A 27,972-nucleotide genomic window follows, 5' to 3' on the forward strand; every position below is an offset into this window, starting at 1 on the left:
CACCCCTCCCTGCCCCTCCGTAGGTAGGCTGCAGGGATGTTGGGTGTGTGTGTGTGTGTGTGTGTGTGCGCGGAAACTGACAGGTAGAGAGCTGCCGTCTCCCGGTGAGTTGCAGGCAATGCAGCGAAGATATTTAGTAAATATTCCGTTATGAGGTTCATACAAACAGCCGGATTAACCATGTTCGCATAGCACTGGCTCCAGGCTTGACTTCGGCAGTGGACGTGGGCGAAGAGACCGCAGGATCAAACGGGAAATCCAACTGTCAGCTGGCCCCGGGAAAACCGATCACACCACCCGGCTTCCGGGGATTCAAGGGCCGCATCGGGAGACAGCAGACGTCGGTCGGTAGCTCCGGGGGAGTAAGGGCGAACCACCACATCATCACGGCCATCCACCGACTTTCGAGATGTCAAGAAAGCTACAAAGGACAGAGGTCTGCGCCGACTGCAGTGCGCCAGGTAGGGAGGAGGAAATATAAATTCTAAATAGACCACTTTACTTGGAACAATACGTCGGGGGGGGGGGGGGGGATACGGTGGGACAATAAGGGCCGAAGCTGCTGTCACTGTCAGCGGGTTCGCAGAGCAGGAAAACGGCCAGGGCTCCCAAGCGTCGCTTAGGCCCAAAATAAACAGTGAAAAATAGGCGTGTTACCACAACGGGAAAAATCTGTGGCTAATAGCTGCTCAACGTTAATTAAGCGGCTTGATGTGCACATTCATTTGACCATATGCGAGGATAACCACGTAATATTCTGCATTGTGGATCTGAGTGTCAGATTTACGTCGCCTTCCTTGTTGAAGAGACGTTTGTTTTGATTTTTCGTAACCGGGACAGGCTTCTCATCGCGTTAGCTTAGCCTCGCTAACGAGCAGGCGATTGTGACTCACTGCGTTGCTAGCTATTGTTAAACATTTAGCTTACACAGTATACCAGCGTCATACTTATATTTCTTATATGCTGTGTTAATGTTAGCTCTTTCCAGCGGCGTTTTGAGGCTGTGTACCTGGCTAGCTTAGCTTCAATGTTAGCTACTCCAGCTAACTTTTGCTAAACGGCAAGTTATTGCTAAGCGGGTTCCGCTAACGCGCCGTGAGTTAGTCGTTTTAAATGAATCTGACATTAGTTATTGGCCGGTTCCGTAGGTTGTTGGAAAACCACGAAAGAGCTTACCTCATTGAGTTAAGGTTTCTATAAAATAGTCATTTATTTCACTGTATTTTTAGTCTTCTCCGTAATTTAGAAATTACATTTTTACAAACGCTGAGGGAATTAATTTGAAAGCCACCCTAAAAGTGGAACATTTAACCTGATACACAATGAAGTCGAAACGAATAAATATGTTCTGACTTCACCAGAGAAAAGCAACATGTTGCCCATATTGTATGACCACTACGATGAGCATCGTGTTTGTAGATTTGTTTACCTCGTTTACCCCATCTGTGTTTGTCAGAAAGTGAGGTAGTGCCAAGTCAACCTTGGTATCCCTTCTCATGCCTCTACCTTGTAGCCTCACATGCCCTCATGTCTACTTTAAAGCACTTGTTCATTGGTGTGTGTTGCTTACATTGATTCGTCTGTACCTGCATTTCTACAGCTGCCCTCTTCACGGCTGCTCCCCCTGATAGCAGTGTCTCTCTGTGTGTGCAAAACTGTCATAACGCTCTACTGCTCAGTGTTCAAAAGCATGCCGGCTGCACCTTGCTTCTGCTTTCCGACCTGAACCCCATTCCTGCTACTATTATATTTACTAACCCTCCTGCTGTCTGTCCTCTTGCATAAACTGACCAGCACTAAACAACCCCAGTTTCCTTGAACGCCATAGCAATTTACAGTATGGTCAGTGTGTGTGTGTGTGTGTGTGTGTGTGTGTGTGTGTGTGTGTGTGTGAATGTTGCAAAGTAATTGTTTCTTCACTTGGGTTTTCTCAGATTAATACACAGTTTTTCATAATGGTGGTGGGCTTCTTTGCGTTGGTGTACCTGTTACGAGCTGTATATTTCTTCTACTACCATCAGCTCCTTTCACGTATCCCCTCCTTACGACGACATGCACACGCACGCAGTGCGCTCTGCAAAGTACTGACCTAGCCACTGGTGACAAGCCACCTCCCCACTACCCCGGCTTTGTGTCGTGGGGACAACTCAATGGCATGGCTACAAAGGACCACTGATACTCCCAGTCCAAGCCAAGCCTCAGGAGGCTTTAATGTCATGCCGTGGCAATCTGCACAGTTTACAGCAACAATGAATCACGTTGTCATGATAGTAAACTCTTTATTGATCACAGATGCAATTGTATAATAAGCTCTCATGCAAGCATTTAGAGCAGTTTGACAGTGGCGTCGAATTCCTTCATCGTGCTGTGTTGTCAAATGATTCTATTGACGCTGTGACCGGTGTTTGGTCGGGTTTAAAAAGCAAAACTTAGAGAAGATGAAGCAAGCGGACCTACATGTTGCTTCTGGATATTGAATTAAAGCTAAGCTTTAGTGTAGAAACAAATGATGTAATTATGTGCAAGCAAAAGTTAGTGTTTATTTCAGCACCATTAATACTTATTGTAACACATGTTTTTATGCAGGCTTAAAAACAAATGTCCATGTTTTATTAATAAATTGGACCAACTTTAGGTTAAATTATGTCATGCTGCAGATTTGGCCAATACCTGCTGCCAATAATTTCAGGTCTAATAGCTTAATGGTGTATCCTCATATTGATCCAGCGAGCCAAGCGGATAGCGTAGCCTGTGGGAGTTTTTACGAAGATTAAGGAATTAAATTGCTGCAGTCCAGCCTTCGAAGCCCACGGGCTACTGTTCTAAACTAGGCTATAGCTCTTATCAAAGCCATTTAGCATCGCTGCTACTTTTTCTGCGGGGCGAAAACAATTGCAAGCATGTCAGTTCATCTGATGATGGACTATTTTAGCTCCTAAGCCCAGACAGTTTTATCCCTGCCTGAGAGTGACTAATGCAGACAGTAGATGTGTGTGTGTGTGTGTGTGTGTGTGTGTGTGTGTGTTTGTGAATGCATCATGTGCATCTACGTCTGCATATAATTCTTTTGATATTGCAGACCATAGGAGTTGTGAGCTTTTCATCACATCAGGCTCCTGGGTGCATAAATGGGACCCAGACTCTATGACTCTATGGCCCATTCTGAGCTCATTCACACTCATCTATTCCAATGTCGGGTTGAAAGAAGTGACGATCCCCCCAGCATTATGCTCGCCACTGTAATATCACACTGACCAGACTAAAACAAATACCAAATGCTGTTATGGAAACCTCTGTTTTTGTCATAAACTAGTAGATCTGACGTTTGGTGCAGCCAGTAAGGCACTGGTCTCGTACCAAGCTGCTTATGACTGAAAGGTTCTAATTTACCTGGTCTGTATGTCCTCTATTAGTGATATTGCCTTCAACATTTCCCCTTTTCACATACGTATAACCCGTAATATATAATATGGTAATAGCATTCATCTCTTTCTGTTTCCCTGTCAGACCCGGGCTGGACCAGCATCAACCGCGGGGTCCTGATCTGTGATGAATGCTGTTCAGTCCACCGCAGCTTGGGCCGCCATATCTCCATAGTCAAGCACCTGAGGCACAGCGGATGGCCTCCCGCACTGCTGCAGGTAAGGCTGAGAAAGGAAGGGTGGAGGAAAGAGTAAATTAAGCTGAAGCAAATGCACCACCTGTGGTCCAGAAGGTGACGACTAGAAATCTGACTCAGCACTGGGGAAGCAAATCCATTCCCACAGTGTTTCCATCTGTTTTTTTTTTGTTGTTGTATATTCTTTATTTATGTTCAAATATATGCATATTCATCTGTTTGTACATCCTTTTTTTTTTTTTTTTTTAGCTTTTTGGTCATGAAAACAAACAATATAGCATTTGAGCTTTAAGGGGACACCAAGTTATTCTTATAATTGGCTTGCATTGCGGTGAACCGTCACTGAGTCCCTGCTGCATGTGGGTTTCAGATGGTCCAGACCTTGGCCAGTAACGGGGCCAACTCCATATGGGAACACAGTCTCCTGGACCCTGCTCAGGTACAGAGCGGTCGTAGGAAACCCAACCCCCAGGACAAAGTCCAGTAAGTACACTCCCTACAGGCTCAAAATACACAGAACAAAACTATCACACTTTTACTGTGGGAAATGATTGTCCCGGCTGCACAGGAATGCTATATAACCTTTAACTGCTGTTTGCAGTGGCGAAGAGCTATTGCACCCGATTGTTCCTTAATGCCCTCTAAACAGTCGTCTCGTAGTCTTGTAACGCCGTCCTAATGAATATTGTTCTGTTCTCAGGGTTTTTGTGTATCTAAACACAGGATAGGGTTTGTCGTTGTAGGTTTGCAGTGCTTCATTTGGGTTGAAATGTGAATATGGGAGTGTCATGAGATCAGGAGTTGGACCTGCACAACATCTTTTGTTCCTTGAACTTAATGTGTCATGTCACTACTGTGTGGAAGCACATTCTGCCTAATCCCTTAACATTTACAGTATTGTATATTGTGTAACTGTCTTTGTAAAACAAGCAGGAAACCAGTAGTAACATATCAGTTGTGGCTCATTCAGTAAGATGTGAAGGAACTCAGGCTTTGCTGAGAAACCGCAGTCTTGTTTAGGTGTGTAGCCGAGTTCTTAAGAATCAAAGGAGGAGGAGATAAAGGGAACTCAAAGCTTGAACTGCTTCTCACTCCAAAATACAAATCAGCTGTTTGTGGCATTCAGTAAAAAACTTGAAACTTAAACACATATTAATGCACTTTTTCTGAGGTTTGAATGTCGTGGGGCGGCAGTAGCTAGTAGTGGCCGGTTCAAGTTTAGAGCGGTAGCTGGAGAGGTGCCGGTTCCCCTCCTGGGTACTGCCGAGGTGCCCTTTAGCAACCCCTAACTGCTCAGAGTGCCTGAGTGTGGCATCACTTTGACATCTCTGTAGAGAAAATAATGCCTATCTATACATCCTGTGTATGCATGTGTGTTTATTTTGGGCCTCTGTGTGTAACAAAAAAATAACAACGGAGTGGAAAAATTAAATTTCCCCAAAGAGGGATTAATTAAGTATTTATTGATAACCATCTTATCTTCTACTCTGGTCCAGTCCCACTAAGTCCGAGTTCATCAGAGCCAAATACCAGATGCTGGCCTTTGTGCACAAGCTGCCCTGCCGTGATGATGACGGCGTCACTACCAAGGACCTCAGTAAGGTGAGGGCTCAGTACTCCACAGCAGGGTTTCGACATAATTAGCCCATTCAGATATTCCATATTGCTGAACTGCATGTGTAAGCACAAATTATGTTTTATTTAAAGATATCAGTGGGAAGATATCAGTGGGATCACACACACACACACACACACACACACACACACACACACACACACTCATGCACACTAACTGCCTGGCAGGAAGTGGTCTGAATGACACAGCAGGATGTAATGATGATCTCTAATGCTGTTGTGCTCCATCGGGCTAATAAGGGGATTCTGTCTGTTTCTGTCTCTTCACGACGTTTAATATTTCCACACCCGACACTCTGTATTCCTCTCTCTCCTCTCCTCTCTGCTTTCTTAATTAGCAACTACACTCGAGTGTACGGACAGGGAGTTTGGAGACGTGTCTTCGGCTGCTGTCCCTCGGCGCTCAGGCCAACTTCTTCCACCCGGTCAGGACAAAATCTACTCGCTGACTCACTTCATCTAGAAAATAGCCGTGCTGTTCAGTTACTCTCTTTATGCCAGGTCTCTTGTCCTGACTCTGTTTGCATGTCCAACTGCAGGAGAAAGGCACTACCCCGCTCCATGTGGCGGCCAAGGCAGGGCAGATCCTGCAGGCCGAGCTGCTCGTGGTGTACGGTGCTGACCCCGGAGCACCGGACATCAACGGACGCACGCCTATGGACTACGCGAGGTACAAAACGCTGGAAACGCACTTCACTAATAACACTGTTTGCATTTAAATCAAATCTCAAATGGAATCTGCGATTGGAGAATGGTGAGAGGAAAAGCAAAAACACAACAAGAAGGTGGAATTGTTTGTGTCTTGTGTTCCAGGCAGGCGGGCCATATAGAGCTAGCAGATCGGCTGGTAGAGTGTCAGTACGAACTGACGGACAGACTAGCTTTCTACCTTTGTGGACGGCGTCCAGGTAACCCACTGCACCCGTTCGTGTGCGCCTCGCATGCCCGTGTACATTGCAGTTAACCTCAGTGACATATGCGGTAGCTTTTATCCAGTTGTTCAGTCTCCTCTCCTCTTTCCTCCCCCCCCTCTCCCTCTCCTCAGATCACAAGAATGGCCATTATATCATTCCTCAAATGGCAGACAGGTATGCACCATGACGCTATTGTTTTAGTGATACATTGGTTATGCTTTCCTTGCGTTTGCATGCATGGTGTGGTTTGATTGCATGAAGTGTCTTTGTTGGTATACTTGGACTTTGTCTATACTTCCATTACTCTTTTCACTGCGTCTCCCTGGTGTGGGTAAATTGATACTGATGCAGTTTAGTGTTGTGACCAGAGGGTGGCACCACAGTATATGTAACCCCACCCAAAAAAAAGGAGGTAATTAAAGGAGGTCTCTATGAAAGGCGGCTGTTTATCGTGAAGGCCGATCGAAGCTATTACAGGTACCCGCAGTGATTTAGATACTTGAGGTGTGCTTGGTTTATAACTCCTAAACTGCAGGTTTTGATTTGAGAGGTGCAGAAGTGCACAGTCAGGTTATAATAAATCAACTTCAGTGCTACTTGGCACAGCTTCTTTCAAAATGTTTGGTGGGTGCTGGGGTTTTCTCAGCGGAGTCAGAGAAGCAGCCTAAAAATACACTCGCATATGTAAGTAAGTATTTGACTTCTGAGCTGCCGTCTAACTCCACTTGCATCTGTTCTGTTCTGGTAAATGGTTCCTCTTGATAATAACAATTGAAGCGTTTTTGATGTGGCCTCTCTACCCCTCTTTCTGTCTCTTTCTTCCTTTTTCTCACTCGTCTTCTGTTCTCTCCATTTCGCTGCGCTTGGTGGAGCCAGAGCTCGTCCTAAGTGCCCGACACAGAGGTATCTTTACTTTCCTTGTTCCTTTTTCCCCCCCCACAATCTCTTCCTTCATTTCAGTCCCCTCTGTCTGCTACCCCATCTTTTATAGATGTTTCTTGTACACCACAATCTCTTCTTCAGCGGTTTCACAGTGGGGAGATTGTTAGGCCTTAATCTGTTATCACTAGAAAATACAGCTGCACAGCTAGTTATGAGGGGGAAAAAGTCTCGATGACTAAAAGCTGAAAGGAAATGGAGACGGAGGGCCTCCTGCAGTAAGTAAGGTGTTGCTGTGCTCCGGAGAATCACACCAGTCATATCCATATCTTCACCTTGCACACTAGCATGTGGCCACATAAACAATAGTTTGTCCAGAAATAAGATTAAAGATGATTGATTTCTAGCTCTTATATCTGTGAATTAAACTTAATTACATTCTAAAGTATTTGAGTCTAGAGCAACATATTGTAGGAAAGTTGACTGACATAAATATGTGCAGCTATTTTACAGTTTTTAGCGCTCTAGCGCTGTAGCTTGCAAAATCACAGATGCACTTTGTCCCTGTGTCTGTACAGTTGCTGTCAGGTTTAGACCGCTCTAAATGTCAGTCACCATTACACCCAAGGCATCCCACCCTAAATGTATCCTCCCCGTTCCCTTCTTCGAACCAAACTCCCTTCCCATCCCCTCACCTCTTGCTACGCTCTCCATATCCATGTCTTCCTCCCGAACCTCTCCCTCCGCCTCTTCATTCCACTGCATCTTTGTGGTGACTGTCTGACTGTTGCTCTCTGTGTTTTTTTTAGTCTGGACCTCTCAGAATTGGCCAAGGCTGCCAAGAAGAAGCTCCAAGCGGTGAGTTGGATTGACTTGTGAGGTTTGAATGATGACTTGTTGTGCATTTACATTACAGAAAATGGTAAGAATTGTCAAGTAAGTTTTTAGTCAATAAATTGAGCAAGTTTTCTTGTGTCCTTGAAATGAATGTAAACCGAGAGTAATTAAGAAACATTGGTTCAAAAGGTTGGTTGGTGTATCAGCCAGATTTTCTGTTCCTTTCCAAAGTTCTGTTTGTCCGTTCCAGGGCCATCTGTTCAGCTCCACATTTCGGTAATCCAAAAAAACTGAGAGCTGATGGTCGGTTATCAACATTTAAAGTACTTAAAGTACTCGCAGATCATCACGCAGAAGTTTCAGCATAAATAAGATGAGACAGAACTTTATTCATCCTGAAGGAAATTCTTGAGCGAGTCTGATCAAAGATTAAGACAGAAGAATGAACATGTATGAACAATAGAATAACAATTATTAAGTGTAAAATAAGTATAAAATAGAATATAATAGCAATAAGAGTAAGGTAAATAAATACAGTAAAAAGTGGACTAAAATAGAAATAGTAAAATTACAACAACAAAGATAAATATGATTTTGAGAGTGATATTGTCAAAATGAGGCAGTAAATATAAAATGTAGTCTTAACATTTTCAGCTAAGTGACTGCACATCAGGTTGTTTTCTTCTGCTGTCTCCTGGTTCTCACACTGGCGTCTGCAGGGCTGATGTGTATGCATGTACCAATACACCTGTTAATATATATCTGGGCTCAATTTGCTTGTGTGTGTGAGACAGCTCAACAACCGGCTGTTTGAGGAGCTGGCGATGGACGTCTATGACGAGGTCGATCGCAGAGAAAACGATGCGGGTGAGCCTAATCTCCTCCCTCGTCACATCCTTCTATGAAGCAGACATACAGTATCTGTCATGTGTGCTGACTCTGTCCTTATATGGAAACTAGATGTTTAAAGTCATACAAAACACCCCCAACATGACATCAGTGACATGAAGGAAAGAGGAAGAGAAAATAGATGTTGAGTGAATTCGAAGGACAGAGTGAGGAGAAAAGGAAAGGGACTGTTGAAGGAGAGAGAGGGAGGAGGAGAGACGGAGCGAGGAAGGGCCTCCGAAATTCTTGAGTCTCTCCTCCTCCTTGGCTCTTTCTCCTTCTCTTTTTCTCCATTTCTTCTCTCTCTTTTCCTTCAGTAGCAGTAGCAGTCAAATTGTGCTTTCTGACAGAAGCACCGCAGGTAAGTGGCAAGGATACAAAGACACACACACACACACACAGAGGGGGAGGGCTCAAATCACAACGGTGGATTATAGGGGCCGGAATTCAGTTTTAGGACCTACTGTATGTTTTTTTTTGGTTTGTATGCATGTGTGGGTGGATGGACTGGGTGTTCCTTGTTAAACACACACAGACTTATTTTTTGCTTCATATCTGTGTCTCCAGTGTGGCTTACGACCCAGAACCACAGCACTCTGGTAACAGAGCGCAGCGCGGTGCCCTTCCTTCCAGTCAATCCTGAATACTCTGCCACACGCAACCAGGTAAACACACTCATACATGCACAAGCCTATAGTGCAGACAATCACAGGTGGCATGCATGCACTCGTATACATTGATGTTGTAGATATTTCTTACCTGTGCACAATCATGAAACTGAGAAAAAGAAGAAACTACGGTGAAAGAACTTGCGAGCAAAAAAAAAGCATAGGGATATCTCAGACAGTTGGACCGTGTATGTGTTTTGGGGGGAGGCCGAGAATGAGTGTGAAATTGACGAGGGATATTCTTCGCCTGTGAAAGAGGAGGAAAAGATGTAATCCATCTGTGTTTCTCCCCCCCCCCCCCTCTTTCCCTCACTCTCTCTGTGAGTGTGTGTGAGAGAGAATTCCCATATGTCCTCTCACATTGTTTCTCCTCATCTGTGTGGCTCATTAGTGTAAACTTTGACTTCTAACACACACCGTAAAAAACACACCTGCGTCGCTCACGTTTGCTCTTCCCCTGATTGGGCACTTCACTGTAGTCAGTAAGTGTTGTCTATTTATGGTGTTAAACACACTCACACGCATTTAGAGTTGAACTTTTTACCTGCTTTTTGTCTTCCAAAGAAACATGTTATGAATAACACATCGCTCTGTGCAGTACTTCCAGATTAGCACTTCATTTGAAAGGGACTTTTTATTCTCTTCTATGGATGCCAGCATGCTCGCGTAATTGCACGGTTTCTTTCCTCGTGTGTGTTTGTGTGTGTGTGTGTGTGTGTGTGTGTGTGTGTGTGTGTGTGTGTGTGAGAGCATACTTCTGATGGTGTGTGTGATGAGTGTTAAAGTATGACTGTATTTTTCCACAGCACATGGTCGTTGACCACAGCAGTCCCACAGGCAGTGAACCACTGACTGTGGGCTGGATTGTATCTGTATTCCACACAACTGATGAGACAACTTCATGACCTTTTTCATGCCAGTAACCCCAAGTTCTAACTCCTGACTCGTTCCGCTCTCAGGGCCGTCAGAAGCTGGCTCGTTTCAACGCGCGGGAGTTTGCCACGCTCATCATCGACATCCTGAGTGACGCCAAAAGGAGACAGCAGGGGAAAGGACTCAGCAGCCCTACTGGTGAGACACTGGGAGGAAGGGACAGACAAATTAGGACGCAGGGCTGAAGGCAATTATTAAGCTTTTTAAAGAATAGCAAAAAAAAAAAAAAAAAAACAAGGGCATATAACTTAACCTAGATACAAATATAGATGGATATGTCAGTTCACATGACTTTTTGCAACACCGCTCTGTACAACAATGTGGAGCTTTGAAGCAAACGTGATTATTGTTCCAAGCAGCAACATGTTGAACGGGCTCCAGTCCAGCAACTTAGGGAAGAAGGGTGATTTCTTTGGGATTCGTTGTTAAAGAGTTACATTTACATGTATATCTTTCTCTGAATATAAATCTAACAACTGGTTCTGATGTGAAACCAACATGGAAAACCCCGGTGAAATAAGTTGTAAAAAAAGAAGCTGGCCCGACATCAGTGAGCAGTCTTATCAGTCTGAGCATTCCTAAAGGCAGAGATGAAAAGAAAGAGGAGGGCTGCTGCACTTTATATTGAGTAGTGTAATAGATGTACATTTTTTGCTTTGTCAGACCCATTAGATCTGGGCATTGACGATGACCAGCATGACTACGACAGCGTAGCGTCGGATGAAGACACAGACAGCGAGCTGACCACCCAGAACAACAACAACACGCAACGCAGCAACCGTGCAAAGGTATAGTACTAAAACACACATGCACACTCATCATTTAGTTTTGATAATACACAACTCTGCACAGGCCGACGCACAAGGAGTTTGAAAATGTTACTCGGCAATTCAGTCACGTTCCTCTCGAATAGGATATTGGAAAAGCAGTCGCATTAGCTAGCAAAGATATTCCATGGTTTCCTCTTCATGACTGCTTGTCCCAGCATGCTTTGCGGGGAGTGGCCACAGTCAGGGCCGCCACATAGCTCCTGAGTGACATCATCAGCTATTCTGAGTGCTTGTCAGAGAGGCATTGTTTCATACACACAGAGAGAGAGAGAGAGAGTGTGTACTGAGAGGGAAGAGAAGAAGAGATTGAGCGAGAGAGGAAAAGAGGGGAGAAATGGTGCGGAGTGGGAGTGGTAGAAATGACAAAGTAAACGGCTAAACCAGTAACTATCTCCTTTTCCTGTGGACTTGTTTAGCTCATTGGGCAGAACTCTGACAAACCGCAAGTGTGAGGTTCCACTCCCATCTGCACTCTAAAAATATGTGCATTCATTTGTTGCGCTCGTATCAAATGTCAGTGTATTCAGTTATGCATTGTGTTATCTATAGGACTAAGTGGCGGCATGTTATGCATTGTGTTATCTATAGGACTAAGTGGCGGCATGTTATGCATTGTGTTATCTATAGGACTAAGTGGCGGCATGTTATGCATTGTGTTATCTGTACTAAGTGGAGGCATCACAGTAAAATAGAAATGGATTGGGTCGGAGGTGGATGAATTGTAAACAAAGAGCTCTTAGGAATAGTCAATGAAAGATGTTTTATGCGGCCTTTTAGGGAGTGGTAAAGACATGTGTTTGAGCATGCTCCGGGGGGTCACAGGAAGTGGGCCGAGATGTTGCCTTGGGAGCAAGAACTGAGGCACCACTGTCTATATGTGTGTGTGTGATCAGCTGTAGTGCTGACCCTCCAGGCCAGCCCACTTCCTCTCACACTCACACAGTTATAAACTGTGTTGTATCCAGTTTAAAAGGCACTAATTCATACTTCCTAACCCCGAATCCTTCCTCATAGTACCTCCGCAGAAAGACTGCATACATTACATACTGTATATAAGATAGAATGGTGAGTTAACAGCAGATTCATAGAGATATGAGGTGTTCCACTTTGGGTTTTTACCCTGGAATAGCCTCCCAAGTCTCCCTATGTCAGTTTCCTCACTTTGTCTGTGCCTTTCTGTCCACCCGTCTGTGTGTCTGTCTTTCTTTCTGTCCATCTGTCTGCCTGCCTGTATGTCCTATCAATCCAGAGTATGGACTCATCAGACCTGTCAGACGGCCCCATCACCCTGCAGGAGTACCTGGAGGTGAAGAAGGCTCTGGCCTCCTCAGAAGCCAAGGTGCAGCAGCTGATGAAGGTCAACAACAACCTGAGCGAGGAGCTCCGGCGGCTCCAGAAGGAGGTAGGGAGTACGGAGGGCGAGGGCGAAGGAAAGGACAGGCAGAGACAAGAGGTCAGGGGGTCAGCTTGTGCAGAACCTTAACCACAGCAGAATGTTGAGAAGTACAGAGCAAAGGAGAAAGCAGAAAGTGGGAGTTTAGCTCACTTCTTACGTTATTTGATCAGAGTAGAGAACAAAGGGGGGCAGGAAAGAGAGATGGGATGAAGCGAGAAAGGTCAGCATCAATTGTTTCTTAAAAAGGTCGACACAAGAACCTAAATATAGAAGTTACATATTATTAAATCAGATAGAGGATGCAGCCTAGACAAAGAGGGAGAGTATTGAAGATTAGACAGGGTGGCAAAATGAGAAGGAACAATTGATTCAGACAGAAGGAGGGCAGGATGATGGAGAGACAAGTGAATATTTCAATGTCTTTGTAAGCTGATGTATTATTCCTGACAGTCTTGTCATTTTCCTACAATGTTGTCCCTGGAAGATGTGTGTGGTTACAGCTTTTCAGTGTGATTCAGTAACTAAAGCAGACGTCATTCTAATGCGGAGCGAGGGCTGCGACAGATACTCATTTTCAGCTCAGACCGCTTTCACTTAATAACGTTCCTTCGTGGTCGCTTCATTTGGTTTTTATGCGAGTCGTCATCATCATTAGTTCGTCGTATTCATTAGTGGCTGCTAGTGTCAGCTTATGTGACTCATGATTCATTCATGTGTTTATTTTCCTAATGTGACTTGAGGATTTAGTGACGCATTGAACTTGTAAGCACTCTCTTGTGTGCTCAAACACTGCAGATAACAAATACTGTGGTTAAAGTACCTCAGTGCAGGTGAGCCCTCATTTACCATTGAAAACAATATATTTATATTTATATATACACGCACACACACACATACACATATCTATGCTTTTCTTCCATCCCATTCCCAAAAACGAATCCCTACTTCGACATGTAACCTATTTAAGTGTCTTTACTACATATTCCCTCCCTCCCCGGTGCTGATGTGAGTTAACATGTATGAGCTTGTGTGAGCCTTTTACTGTACCTGTGATTTTGGATGCTTGTCTTTGACCATTCAGTTGACGCCTCCTCCCTTCCCTTCAACCTCCCCATGTCCCTCCCTCCATCCCTCCCTCCATCCTCTCATTCCCTCCCTGCTCCCTTCCTCCTCTCCTGTAGATCACGCGGATGCAGACAGAGAACAGTGCGCTGCGGGGGGGCCAGCAGGCTGGGGGGCCAGCTGGCCATGGGGTAGGGGGACCTGGCGGAGGAGGAGGGGGGGGCGGAGGAGGCCACTGGCATGGGGGCGGGATGAGAGGAGGAATAGGCGGAGGGGGCCTGAGTGGGTTCGGGACAGGAGTGGACCCCCCGGGGCTGTCGGCTCCCTCCTCGGTCGCCCCCAACTCCCATCCCCACCGAAGGGACCGCCAGGCCTTCTCAATGTACGAGCCGGGGGCGGCCCCCGGCCCCACGGCCCATGGTCCTCCAGTCCTGGACTCCCTGGCAGCCCGCCTGCAGCCCCTCAACACAGCCAACGTAAGTTAGAACTCCCCCGGCCCCCTTCTACTTCCCACCTTCCTTTCGGTGGCCGTGATTGGCTCTCTCCGGCCTGATTGACGGGTCACAGTCCATTCCTGATCTCTCTATTTCCGTTCGACTTTACCCCTCCCTGCATCTCAGTTCCCGATCCTTCTCTTTAACAGGCCCAGTTGCGCTTGAACCCCATTTAAATGTGAAGTTTATCTAATAACAATAAGACCTCGGCCTCTGATTTGTAGCACCATGAAGGGTGAAGTGCATAACTGTGGCGTGAAGGAGAAAGATGGGAAATAGGGGTTATGCTCTCTGATTGGTTGCCTGGGGATGCCTCTGATTCCTCCGCTCTCCGGCCTCCTCGTTACCCTCTGATCTTCACCTTCTCAACCCTTTTTCACCTCCCAGTTAGTGCTCCTGCTTCTGGACAGCTGCTTAATTTATTCAGGCTTTGCTTTGTTCACACACATGTGAGTGCACACACACACACACACACACACACACACACACAAAGGGAAGGACATTTGACCAGTTATAGCATTCGGCAGCATTTAACTAACAGAAAGCTACAGGATGCAGACACTCAACCACATCTGTCAGCCATTCTAGGGAGACCTCCATGGAGTCGTGTCCGAGTCTCCATCTCCGTACACCAAGATTTACCTGTTTGTCTGTTTCCTTTCTGTCTGTCTGTCTGTCTCTTCACCTGTCTGTCCCTTTGCTCACTGCAGTGCAGCCGTGCATCCTCTGGATGTAAGCATTCTCTCTGTCATTGCATTGTTTGCCATTTCATCGAATAGTATAATAGGATTCTCTCACATGCAACTGTGCCCCACTGCTGCTCATTATGCATTATCATAATGGAGATCAACGTTAGTATGTGTGTAGTCCATTTTAGACGTGATGTGTGCAGTCCTTCCTCACCAGCTAGTTTAGTTGACAGTGTTCTTTGCATTTCAGTGTTAGATAACTATAGAGGCATGCGGTCTTGAGGGGATGATGGGTGAGCTGCCAAGTTGATCTGCTGCAGCTCTTACTGGCTCATTCATCTTGTTTTTTCTGCTGTTTATAAAAGCATCTCTTCTCTCTGTCCCCTCACTCTTTATTCCCCCCCCCCCCCGTTTCTTCATCCATCTCTGTCTGCTGATCTTTCATTCCCTTCTCCCGTCTCTTCATCCACACATCTCTCTTTCTCCTCTTATCTTTATCCCTCCACCTCTCTCTTCCTCTCCCCGTCCGTGTGTTCCCCTCCTTTTCACAGGCACGGAAGGGTGGTACAGCGCCGTATGGAGGCCATCATCTGTCTGGATCTACAGAGATGGGCCGATACATGGTGAGTTCTACCGGCTTGGTTTCTAGACATATGATTTACAATTTTGTGTCAAAATCCGTCTCCTACAGACACTGCAAAGCTTGGAATATTGGATTTTTTATTACAGCAAACTTCATCATCCAAATTGGGCTTCAAATGTAAACATCCCCAAATTATTTGCATTTCATAAAAGAATATTCAAACCGATGATTTGACACAACTTTTTAAAATGTACACAACTTAGTGGACTTCTTGTTGAAATCATCACATTCACTGGAAACGAATGCTTGAACTTTGTGGGAGGAGTTATTCGTTGAGCTCTGCAGGAGTGAACGGTTCAGGAGGTTTGGTGAGGTGGCTGATAATTGCCCTGATGGAGCGTGTTGTTGCTCTGTTTCTTTCCTCAGGTGACGAAATCAGAGAAGCACGGCAGTGGCACTGACAGCGACTACGACAACACACAGACATACGACCTCTCGCTAAGGTCAGACACACACTGCAAGTCATTGATGAGTGTGTTTTATTCTGTGATTCTTTTTGGGAAATGTAATAAATGTGTAATAAATTGCTAATAACAGTCAAAGTTGGGGCCCCTCCTCCCCCCCCAGAGAAGCATGCCCCCTGACAGCTCATTGCACCACCTGCAGCATCACATGTGACAGCGATAGTGAAAGTCAACCCCAGATTTACTCTGGTTTTGAAAACGCTTTGTCCACTTGGCGTTTTGCTATTTATGCTGTTTTTTTCACGGCTACTGTGTCCAAAGACTGACGTCCAGAAATGTCCCAAACTCTGCAAAATAAGAAAATGCAGGCAGAGGGCAGGTTCTCTGCAGACACTATTGTTACGTATCTGCTAACGGGAATGGCATTATCTATGTTAATCTAAACATTTTGTCATTAATTCACCTTTACAATCATTCTGAAAATGTACATTTCACTTTATTTGCTCCATGTTTGTGTGTTGTTACTATGCAGTCCTGTAAATTCGGCCCACACACAGAGAGGGTTAATGATCTTTACTATCAGTCGTTAATGAGAAAACAACAGTTTGTCTCTTAAGATGTTGGACTCTTCCAGTGTTTCAGGGTGGTTAATGTCCTCTGTGACGGCTTTATTACAAGGTGTTGATTAAGGTGTATTTATGTGTCTCTCTCGTCAGTATGGGCCGCAGCAGTGAGGAGGAAGGTCGTGGGGACACTGAGGAGGGAGGAGGGGACGCCTGGGAGCCGGACCCCACCTTGCCCTGCACAGAGGACGTCATACTGAAGACTGAGCAGGTGACCAAGAACATCCAGGAGCTGCTCAGGGCTGCTCAGGAGTTCAAACACGACAGGTAAGACTACCCAGAGAGGGGGAAAAACGTGACACTAAAAACATATTGATTGGATAACACATTGGGAAGTCACAGGAACATCTAGAGCCAGAATCATCTTTTCAGAAATTCTCTTGTACACACTCACTAACAGCTGCACCAGGTGAATGCAGTTGTTAGTGTTGCGATAGCCACTGTTGAGGGAGTTGTGCACTCATGTTGTGGTTGTACTTTGGACGTATATAAAAATGTCTGTAATAGTTCAAAGCATCATTTAGTACCAGACAACCTTGTTGCCTCTTTCAGCTCATCAGCTACTAAGCTAAATAAAGTCAATTCTCTCCTCTTTAGCTTTGTTCCGTGCTCTGAGAAGATCCACTCAGCTGTCACTGAGATGGCCTCACTCTTCCCCAAAGTAAGTTCCCCGTATTTCTGTTCTTCGTGTGTCTCTATCCTCTCGTTGTCTCGGTGTGTCTCTCCTCATCTGTCTTGATCTGTTTACACTATGTGAGTTGAGTTTTGATTCCCTTCATTCCTCCGTAGCGCCCGGCGTTGGATGCAGTGCACTGCTCCCTCCGCTTGTTGGCGTCCAGTGCCTCGCGGTTGCAGGTGGAGTGCCGCAAGGCGGCGCCCTCGGAGCCCGGGGGCCCCGCGGTGGACTACCAACTCCTCACTCAGCAGGTCATCCAGTGCGCCTATGACATCGCCAAGGCTGCCAAGCAACTGGTCACCATCACCACTCGAGAGAAGAAACAGTGACCCAACAAATGCATGGATGGAGAGGGGAGAGGGAACTGATTAATGCATGGGTGGGCCAAGAGGGATGGGAGGGGCTTCTACAGCAGGAAGCGGGGAGACGGAGGGAAAACCTGATCACACTGTAGATGTTAGAAAGAGGGAGGGGGAGTAACCGGGAGAACGATGGGCGCAATGAAGAAAGAAGAAGTTTGTAATATGCATGGGAAAGGAATCGGATGAAAGCAAAGAGAATTGATGTTTAGTAGAAACACTACAGAGGACCGGAGGAGAAAATCCACAAGTGTGGAAGAGAAAGTAGGGAAGGACAAGTAGAAGGGTCCCACAGCCTGCTGCAAGCTAAAGAAACTGTTGGAATCAGATGTGTATAATTAACCGCTAAAAACTGTGACAAGCATACGTGAAAAACACAACGACGGCGATGTGCAGTGAACTGGATCCGGAGATGTTACCGCTTTATTTATTCTTACACCCCCCCCCCCCCCGTTTACCTGAGCTAGAGAGTGAGGGAGTGTATGCTGCGAGAGAGGGAAGTAGGTATCGACCTACCGCAAGCTACGCCACATCATCTCCATCCCTCCATCAGGTGGAGTTGGGACATTCTCTCCTTCCTCCCCCCCCCCCCCTCTCTCTCGCTCTCACTCCAACCCGACACGAGGCTCCTCCGTCTCCTACCCCGTCCCAGACAGGATGCGCTTGCGGTGCAGAGAAAAGACCCCCTGGGACCCATCCGGCTCCACCCTACTCATCACCCCACTCAGGCTCTCAAGATGCTTCCTCCTGGGTTAGCTTTTTGCTGGAGGGGGGGGGGGGGCTCCAGCATTTCTCCGACCCAGTGCCCCCTACTGTCGGTGGTACACAGCATGATCTGGCATGTTTTAATTCCTTTCCTCTCTTCTTTTTTCTTTGATGTTTTTTAATACGCAGATTGGTTTGGTCTGCACCTCTGAGGACGATGATTACTGACACAAACAAAACACTTACACTGGAATAATTTTGAATTATTGTTGTCGTTTATCATGCCTATTGTTTTTATTTTTTTTTGTATTGATATTTTTACTGTCATCTTGATTTAACTGTGTATGTATGTTTATTTTATTGTTTCAAATATGATTCTCATTTAGTGGTGGGAGTATGTGCTCGACTGGGATTCAAGAAAACACACACACACACACACACAGTTGAGGGTGTTTCTTCATGACGCGAGGTGTCCTGTGGCCAAGGGGTTGAACGGTTGCCAAAAGGGGAGAGGGTGTTGGAGGGAGATTTGTTTTTGTTTTTGATTTTCTGTCAGACCGAAAGCCCCTTGGTGCGTTATGACAGGCCCCCGGATCAAAATGCTCTCCTCATGTGTCCTCAACTGTCGTTAGGTCCTGACGTATCGTATCAATTGCCTCATTTAACAGAGCCAGTGGAATCATCTCAGAATCAATCCCATATTCATTTTTGCTGTGCCAAGCAGGATGATATTTGGTCCCCCCCCCACCCCCCCACCCCCAAACGTCACATTGAAGCACATCCTGGTATGTTTGCAGTTTAAGTAGTCCTGTGGAAAGCACCAGATCCAGCACCCTGAAAAGTGATGATAGATACTCATTACATCGTTTCATCTGAGAAAAAAAAACTCATTTGAAATGGTTTTAACCAGCTCATGAGTGCTTGATGTAGTTTGGCGTGTATTATGTTCAGTTCTCAGACTGTCTGGCAAGCAGAATCACACCGCTCTGTTCTCCGTCACGGCCTGCTGATCTGGGCCACAGAAGTTGTCCCTTCTAGCTCACCATCTCTGAACTCTGCCAATGGGAGACGGCATTGGGAACAAAGATGTTTTTAAAGTTCTTTTTTTTTTTTTGTTGTGTGTTTTCAAAAAGAGAGCGCTCTTCCCCTTCGCTTGTTGTACTGTGTCCTGAACAAATAAGGTCACATCTGTAACAAAATACGCAGACGGGATCTAAAGATTCTCTCCTTGCTGGCAGGAGGACCGTCCTCTTCTAGTTTACCGTCACCACTGACTGTTTGTCAAAGTCTTTGTGGCTTTAATAGTTGGTTGTTCTCGCGTTGGTGTATTCTATAATCCGGCTTGGTGCTCAGAAGGCCTCTGCACATAACATTGACCTCATCCTCCAAACAGCTGTTACATCTCAGTCTTTTCCTCTCGTACTGCTGCCTTTCAGCAAGAAGCAATTAGACCTTAATTAGCCCCGAACACTTTGAGAGACGGACGCTAGACCACCGGCAGCACCTCCCTGTTCGCTCTATTCGTGTCTAGTTTATCCACTCCGCCCTCTTATCATCACTCGGGGTCTGTGAGTGTCCGTGTTCGTCAGCCTCTCACACAGTCGCACGCGTCTCTGTAGGGAAGGATGGATTGTTTTTCTTCTGTACCCTGTCGAAACAAATCGTGTCCAGAAGACTCGTGACATGTATCATCGTTTGATATCGGTTGCCTTTTGGACATCATCATCAGCTCCTGGCTGAGTTAGAGTGATGTTGTACTGACTGCTGAAACAACAGAGATACTTACACACACACACACACAAGGGGGGCCAGCAGCAGTGCTCGCCCCTTCAATCATGATTGCCCAAGTTTTAGACTAGAGCCATATATATGAACATATATTTTCATGCTATATTTTATATTAAGCTATATGTTAGGTATGTCTGCGAGATATTTATGTCTTATTTGTTGGCCCAAGTGGGCTTCAGGCTACGGGAGCTGTCCAAATTCTTCCTTCAGCGCTTCAGTCTTGACACCAATGTACTCGTAGGTATTTTGAGTCTCGTGAATACGGTCATGCTGTGGTATTAGCCCCTTATGTAGTTATAGTGTACATAGTAGCGATCCTACCGAAGAGCGGGAACAACAGTTCTATTGTCAAACACCAGCGGGGTGAAGTAGGATCTACATTATGTACCGCACTTCCCCCCCCCCCCCAAGGTCTTTGTTCAAGTACATTGGGTGCAGGACGCAGGGTTTGATTCGGGATGGGGCAATAGGAAAGGTCTGAAGCGCACTTCGGCTTAGCACTATACGGTCATCTCAAAAATGTCGGGAGGAGGGTCAACAATGCACATGGCCCAGTCCTTTCCCCGAGTTAGTTGACACTACATAGGGTGCCTCTAGTATGAATGTCTAAGGCCTCCGCCAGTTCATGTCCAACACACGTTCTACACCGTCATCATGTCCAGGACTCAGCGCATACTCTACAACGTCACAAACACACACTCTCAACTTCTCAGTTGGACCAAGCCTTCTACAAAGTACAAACATTAAGTCTGCAGCCAGTGAATCACACACACACACACACACACACACACACACACACTTGTGACACGCAGCCATTGGCAGTGCACTGTGGCCTGTACTGTTGCTGTCCCTGTGTTTCTTCACAGCTCTACACTTTGGGAGATGGGCGACGGAAGAGTTATCTTTTAACAGAAGACGTTAAAAACTGTATAAAGTAGATGAAACAATGACTTAAAGAGGTCAAACGTAATGGAAACTCATAAGCTGTACATTTGTAATAAAATAGTAAAACAAGTCAATTGTCCTGGATCTGTTTACACATTTTCTTCTTACTGTATGGATGCTCCGTCTCATAAGGACAAGTGTGTATTTACATCCGTAATGTGTGAAGGACAGTTTGAGTGAAGATGAGACCCCAAACCTTTCAGTATTAACGGGAGAGAATGAAGTATTAATCAAATCAGTAAAAGATCAAAACAAGCAATGCTTTTATAAACTGGAAGCTTTGTTTGCATCGTTTTACTTCCTGATGCCTTTATTATTAAAGGTTTTCTTTATTCCGTGCCATTAACCTACATTGTTTTTACTCACATTTTATGTTCATACTTCAAATGTTTTTCATTCCATGTTGATGACATTAAGCCACATTTGTATTATTATTTGTTACTTTTTATTCATTTAGGCCCCTCGATTATTGTTCACATTTCTACCATTACAGTTAATTTATTCTTTTATTTAGTTGAGCTGGTTCTACACTGAGCGCTCTGTTTCCTAATGAAGACAATCCAGCCACTGTTGGTTCCACAGATTTTATTTCCATTAACGAGCTCCAGAGAAAGCAGCTGGAAACCTCTCGGGGGGGGGGGGGAAGTATGTAGTTACAATATGACCACGACAACCCACCACAGCATCTAGAAACCGTATTACATGTTGGTCTTCAAACAAATGATGTTGTTATTGTATATACGGTCCTGATCAGTGCATATCTTCGTCACAACTCCTTAAAATGACACATTTAAGACGACACAAACGGGTATCAGAAGGCCTCCTGACATCCAACAGCTGTTTCAAACAGAAGTGCACACACAGCATTTCAGCCGAGGAATTTATCGTCTCTCTAAAGTCTGTCCAAAAACCGTCTTCAAAACACAGCTGTTCATATGTTCGTACCATTTAACGACAACACACACACTGCGCACAGCGTTGCTTACAACAGCAACTTACATATTCACTTAATAAACCTTCACAGGTAAAAGCAACATATTATTATTTAACTATGAATATAAAACTAAATTCTAGCAAAATGTAGCACAAAATAAATGATCCTCTGATAGAAAAACTGTCACCAGAGCTGGAGACTAAATATTGTAGTAATACACGGAGTGAGCAAAATAAGGAGTATGTACTATATGATGTACAAATACACATTTCAAATGACTAAATAAAACCTAAAGGCTTCTTTGATGTAATATTTATCGTCCTGAGGGGTCAAAGGACTGATCCACAACCACATGACTGATGACGGTTGTGTAAGCTGACATCGATATACACTAGCCTCTTTTCTTAAATATTCTTTGACGCTTGTGATTTGGGGAATGCAGTTTTGGACAACTACATCCATGACATGCAAACTCAATTCGTTAATAAGAGAGGAGGGGTAGATATAGAGATGGTCCCAGTCTAAAACCACATGTGAAGGGTTCTGTTTCAGATCGCTCTATACCATTTAATTCAGGACCTAACTGACCCTTGAGCAGCTATGTGGAAATTCTGCTTCAGCTTTCAGGTTATCCTGCAGCTTGTTAGATAGAGGTGGTTCATCCAGCTGTCAGACAAACAGCATACAGGCACACATCCAGCACATTGCATGTGAGGGGTTCTCAACCTTTTCTAACTCCAGGCCCACTTCTGATTGTTAAAGAAATTCCTAAGACCACCTTCCCAAAGAAAAAGGAGACGAAAAGAAAACTGGGCTCTAAATATGTGTAATGCCAACGTCAGCTGTAATGACCAAAATACATGATATTCTGCTATCCCTCACCCATCATTATGAATCCAAACTTAACATATTCAGGTATTGTAACGTCAGGTAACGTCAGTTTTAGCACATTTAGATATAAAAATAGCTAGCTTTATGAATTACCTTTTTTTCCAATGTCAGCTGCCCTACTAATGAGTTTCAGTGTTTGTCATTGACAGAGAGGCTGTTGCAGATATCGTCCTCTCTTCATGCTGTGATCCTTCATTGTTCTATGGATGTTCATCTGAGCTGGAGGAGCTGGGCAGAAGAACACACTCCCGTCTTCTGCTCCTTTTGTGCCTCTTGTTTGCAATTCGTAACCTCCTGCGGATCACATCTAGAGGACACACACACACACACACACACACACACAGAACACAAAAACTTAATTAATAACTGATTGGGTAACCTAACATGATCAAACTGGGATTGGTCAGAGGATTAAAACAGCTCTCTGGTTATTGGTCCACCTACCTGCCACACTGTCGTAGTCCAGCTGCGGGTCCCGCCAGTACAGACTGGGCGTGTTCCTCCAGTGGCGGTACAGGCGTGTGTGAAGCACTGACAGGGTCAGGAGGATCAGCAGGAAGCTCAGCGCTGCTGCGGCCCACACCGCCTCGTCTGTCCTCGGGGTCCTCAGCGACCCGGTATCTACAGCGTCCGAGGCCCCCGAGTCTTTGTTGCATTCACAGTGTTCGCCCGCTTTGCAGCCGGCACAGTCGAGGCTGTTGGGCGGGTGACTGGCCAGCTGTGGCTTCTGGGGCTGAGGCTCTGATTGGGGTTTGGAAACGGAATCAAAGCCCATTTTTTCACCTTTGTGATCAGAGTGTGTGTCACTGTGTGTTTGGTTACGTTCCAACTCTCTCTCTTTCACGTCTACTACTTCATTACCCTTCCTGGTGCCGTCTGCTGTGTTGTGTTTATCGTAGATGTTCGCTTTAGAGACATTACCTTTCAGGCTGTGTTTACCAAAGTCTTTGTCTCTCTGTTTGACTGAGTCTGTACCTTCATCTTTGGAGCTGAGGGCCGGGGCATCAGCCCTGGCAGTCTGGTTTTGTTCCCTGTTCACGACACCTGCGAGAGGGTCTCTGAGGTCAGTGTGTTTCGGCTGCTGTGCTGCTGTTTGTAGTGACCCCAAAGGAGTTGTGGGCCTGGATGGAAGGCCCTGATTTGTGTTTTGGATCTTAGACTGAGAGGGAGCTTCCTTGGAACCTGGAGGATCTGGGAGAGTCCTGCTCCCTGGAGGAGAATCTGTCGATGGCCCAACCGTGAAGTTGTTGTTCTGGATGGCCCCTGTCCTGCTGATGGTGGTTCTGTTGCTCTGGTGTGTTATCGTGTCTTCTCTCTCCTTCTCTTCCTTACCATTCTCCTGTATTTCTGTAATGGCGGCTCTTAACCGCCTGCGTTTGCCGCCCTCTTTAATTAGTTTCCAGCTTCGACTCTTTATGTTGGACTGCAGCACTTTCTCCATCGCTCCATTCAGCTGAGAGGAGATGGTCCGTTCAAAGCATCGCCTCAAAGACTCCTGGGGATTTACCACAACAGCTACTTAAGAGACATCTACAAGACTGCTGTTATTGGAGCACATTCAACATGAATGATTATTCACACCGTGTAAATAAACACGCAGACTCTGCTAACCTGTTCCTCTGGATTTGCACGTTGCTGCCGGTGCTGCTCAGCTGACCGGGTTAGCAGCAGGTTGAACTTCCTGCTCGGGTTCACACCAACAAACAACTTCCTCGTGGATGCTGTGGTCTCCAGCCAATCATAGATGTCTGAAGACCACGTGGTGGACAGCTCCAAGGTGTGACCCCACGACACGAGGGCTATGGGCTGAACACAAAGCAAACAGTGAGGATCCACTCACTCTCTTTAACTCAATGTCCTAACAAATGTTAACTGGGACGAAAAAGTCGCTTCTGTTGCTGCTGCTCCTCAAACAGCGGTGTTTAAGTATCTCTCACGCACCGGTAGTGAGTTCTATCTTCTCACCATGTGTTCTTTGAGCTGTGGAAGTGCGCTAACGATGTAGTCTGACAGACAGGAGCGGGCCAGGACAGACAGAAGCAGGCGCTCGTGGAGAGGAACACAGGGATGGTAGAGCAGCACAGTCGCTCCATGCTGGTAAACACACACAGACACAAACGCACACATGTGATGGTCTTTTGTCACCAGCCTTCACGGTCACCACGGGGTTTCCCCCGATTTGGTTTTCACCAACATTTATGTCACAATTACAACACAGTAACTTCTGCTCACAATAATGTCAATATTGTATTCCCTCCTTGTCTGTTAATTATGGTTTTTCAGCTGACAAATATCCGTCTGGGTTAAATGTGTTCAACCTGCTGTGATCACCAGTATGCTCTGGCATTGTGGTCTACAATGGCTCATTAATAGAAATCCCTGGCATGACATTACTGTGTGTTAAATCCTTGAAATTCAAAACAATCTACTTTCAGTGGCAGCCCTGCTACCGAGGGTCTGAACATGTAGAATGTGAGTGTTGGCAGACTTCCCCGTATTACTCTTAATTGAATTTGCAAAGAAACAATACATCGATTGTGTCTTGATGCATTTCTGGCTAAAACTGATTTCTAGATCGGGAAATAATACAGAAGGGACTGTGGGCAAATTGGAGTTACTACAAAAAGCGGTCTCTTCAGCGTTGCGCAAAACCCAAAACCCTAATAATTTACTAAGCAGACAAAGTGACTCAGCTATTGAGAGAGTGGAGACAGAACAACCAAGACGTGTTTGATGTTGAGACTTACGTGCAAGTTATTGAGCCACCGTTGAGGAGGACAGTACAAGTATTCTCCACTCTCTGCCCTCACCGGTCTGTACGCTCCACTATAACACACAAATACAGACACACATCGTCCTCAATAGCCCTCAGAGGCACGACAACGAATACAAAGCACAGCAACTAAGAGCAGAAAAGGACATTAAAAACACTGTCATGAGTTTTTCTGTGAGTAAAGGTGTCCATATATTAATACGTGTGTGTGCATGTGTCAGTGTCTCTTAATTTGCATCATGTGTCTGTCTAAACAGCCTTACCTGCTGGGAATGCTTTGGTTGTAGGAAATAGATGTATCCATGCAGAGCTGCCTGGCTGGCTGCGGTGAAAAGAAATTAGCCAAATTAGACTCTCAGGTTCACTATGAACACTCGCAGTCACCTGAGACCAACACTGAGTTAGCGGCCGTTCAGTTTGTGCAAGTTTGCTGTTGACAACAATAACAAGTTTAAGTTATCTCAGTGAACACATTTCAATACATCACTGTTAAGTTGAAAACAGCTTTTGGAATTTGGATGTGTCACAAAGTGTTGTCCCATTGTGCATTGATGTTTTTAGGAAATGTTACGTAGTGTTTTAAGGCCAAGGGTGAAACAAAGTGTTTGGACAAGTGTTTACTCACCACAGGATCATACACTGTGTCAATACTGGGAAGTCTCTGTAGATAAGAGAAGACACGGTTAAAACACTGACGGAGCAAACATGAACAAGCAAAGCAGGTTTACACTACCGACTGAGTGTCAGATTACAGGATCTACCACAACAATTACTTCTCTCATGATTGTTAAAACTTCCTGGTACACAGTACACTGAAGGAAGCCACACCCGTGTGAGACATTGATCCTTTGGGAGATAATGCTACTAGCACAGATGATGATGATGATGATGATGATGATGATGATGATGATGATGATGAGGAGGAGGTGGTCGGTTATATCCATAATTACCCGAATAGATTCTGGCCATATAGTCCCTGGACAGTCCCAATAAAGAGCATTCGGAGGCATGTCCCTCTCCAAATACAGCTATGACACACACACACACACACACACACACACACACACACACACACACACAATTGATTACATGTTTAACGCCTACAATGACTGATATTTTCAAACCAGTGGGTGACCATGGCTCAAACACTAATAAACTCAACAGGTATTAAATTGTAAGTTACCTTTCCATTGTCACATCCGGGTCCCGGAGACCCGGAGGAGACACTGCACCGAACCAAACTGACCCACAACGCGGCCAGCACCGTCACCGTCGACATGGTTCATTCAGGTGTGACCAGACGCATGTTTAGATAGCTGTCACAGCTCCTCTTTGGTCGGCTAGTAACAGAGTGACAAGGAACTGACCGTTCATATTTCCATAACAAATGTTCTTTTGACAAAGTCCCATAACAGAGGAGCCGAACGTTGGTTAAAACGGTAACCGTCCCGCAGTGTCGCGTGTCCGTTGTCTTCTTTAAGTCAAGCTAAAGTTAGCTCGTTATTCTACGTTGCATTAGAAAGTTAAAACAATAAGATAAAGCTCGGTTAGTTAACGCGAAAAGGGTAATAAAAACTGCTGTGTACTTCCATAACTACTTTGCCACTCGCCAGCCGTAGTCTACACAGATGTCAAGTTGTTCACATCGTTAAACGATAGCGTTTCCTTATACGTTTCAAAATATAACTAACGCTAATCGCTTTGTCGTCTTGTATCGACTTCACAAGCCCATGTTTGTATTTTATATTCATCTGATTCTACATGTAGTGAGTAAGTGTTTCATATGATTTATAATAGCCACGTGCGAGCCAGTGTTTGTTCTTAAATATGTTTTAATTGAATTGCAATATCCTTGATTTTATTTTGAAAACAAAATCCCATTTCCGGAATTGCGCTGACTCTATTGTTTCTGGGTAACTGAACTCATATGTTATACTACGGAAGCTTAAAATAAATGGAAAATCGAAGTGGTGTACTACTCGTCTGTTACACATGTCTATGATAGTACCCTGCGGTTTCAACTCTGCATATCCTCTGAGGGGTGACCGTTCTCTATATAACTGTTACATCCAGTGGGGGCCACACATCAGTACCATAAGATTTAAATTAAATCAGTGTTCTCTCTAACTCTTGTAGGTACATGATCACTACAGGTCAAAGCAACAACTTTCCTATCTGCTACCCACTTCAAACAATAGCTGACACTTGCCCTGGGGCCCCAAACCCTGTGGGGGCCCAAAGGCTCCAGGCTTACCTGGTTGTGATCATTAAATTCATTGCAAGTTTGTGAATACTCTCTGCATTAATAAAGCATTAAGGCAACAAATCCTCTGCATTAGAGACCCCATCTTACCGAGGGGCCAGTTAGAACGTTCAACATGGGAGAC

The 27,972-nt window shown here is 45.3% G+C and overlaps 2 protein-coding genes across 4 annotated transcripts; one reads left to right on the forward strand and one right to left on the reverse strand.

Annotated features, from left to right (window-relative positions):
• Positions 1-26: 26 nt before the first annotated feature.
• git1 (G protein-coupled receptor kinase interacting ArfGAP 1) lies at positions 27-21,056 on the forward strand. Of its 3 annotated transcripts, XM_031860738.1 has the most exons (21): positions 27-461; positions 3,508-3,641; positions 3,990-4,102; positions 5,116-5,221; positions 5,593-5,679; positions 5,794-5,924; positions 6,068-6,162; positions 6,300-6,342; positions 7,045-7,071; positions 7,857-7,905; positions 8,679-8,751; positions 9,340-9,437; positions 10,400-10,511; positions 11,037-11,161; positions 12,453-12,605; positions 13,781-14,137; positions 15,396-15,467; positions 15,854-15,930; positions 16,608-16,781; positions 17,112-17,175; positions 17,304-21,056. In XM_031860738.1, exons 1-21 carry the CDS (start codon positions 410-412, stop codon positions 17,517-17,519), a joined length of 2,358 nt encoding a protein of 785 aa, XP_031716598.1. In that variant the 5' UTR covers positions 27-409; the 3' UTR covers positions 17,520-21,056. The 3 variants fall into 3 exon arrangements, with proteins under 3 accessions (XP_031716598.1, XP_031716599.1, XP_031716600.1); XM_031860739.1 differs by lacking the exon at positions 7,045-7,071; XM_031860740.1 differs by lacking the exon at positions 13,781-14,137 and having other exon boundaries at positions 29-461.
• A 1,170-nt stretch (positions 21,057-22,226) lies between these two features.
• On the reverse strand, positions 22,227-27,228 carry tp53i13 (tumor protein p53 inducible protein 13). The gene is made up of 9 exons (XM_031860741.1): positions 26,769-27,228; positions 26,536-26,613; positions 26,211-26,246; positions 25,849-25,907; positions 25,560-25,638; positions 24,778-24,906; positions 24,424-24,618; positions 23,257-24,307; positions 22,227-23,119 (listed from the first exon to the last, which is right to left on the reverse strand). The coding sequence occupies exons 1-9, from the start codon at positions 26,862-26,864 to the stop codon at positions 23,013-23,015; spliced, it is 1,830 nt and encodes a 609-aa protein (XP_031716601.1). The 5' UTR covers positions 26,865-27,228; the 3' UTR covers positions 22,227-23,012.
• Between the last annotated feature and the right edge of the window lie 744 nt (positions 27,229-27,972).

The sequence above is a fragment of the Anarrhichthys ocellatus genome, unplaced genomic scaffold, assembly GCF_004355925.1.
Source record: "Anarrhichthys ocellatus isolate YVR2014 unplaced genomic scaffold, GSC_Weel_1.0 scaffold24, whole genome shotgun sequence".
Lineage (NCBI taxonomy): Eukaryota > Metazoa > Chordata > Actinopteri > Perciformes > Anarhichadidae > Anarrhichthys > Anarrhichthys ocellatus.

Bases quoted from the DNA above. Each gene is read 5' to 3' on its own strand.
- git1 (XM_031860738.1), top strand. From the start codon at position 410: ATGTCAAGAAAGCTACAAAGGACAGAGGTCTGCGCCGACTGCAGTGCG. The intron at 462-3,507 runs GTAGGGAGGAGG...TTTCCCTGTCAG, and splicing joins CGCCGACTGCAGTGCGCCAG to ACCCGGGCTGGACCAGCATC. The intron at 5,925-6,067 runs GTACAAAACGCT...CTTGTGTTCCAG, and splicing joins ACGCCTATGGACTACGCGAG to GCAGGCGGGCCATATAGAGC.
- tp53i13 (XM_031860741.1), bottom strand. From the start codon at position 26,864: ATGTCGACGGTGACGGTGCTGGCCGCGTTGTGGGTCAGTTTGGTTCGG. The intron at 26,247-26,535 runs GTAATTATGGAT...TCTTATCTACAG, and splicing joins TATGGCCAGAATCTATTCGG to AGACTTCCCAGTATTGACAC. The intron at 25,908-26,210 runs GTGAGTAAACAC...TTTTCACCGCAG, and splicing joins ACACAGTGTATGATCCTGTG to CCAGCCAGGCAGCTCTGCAT.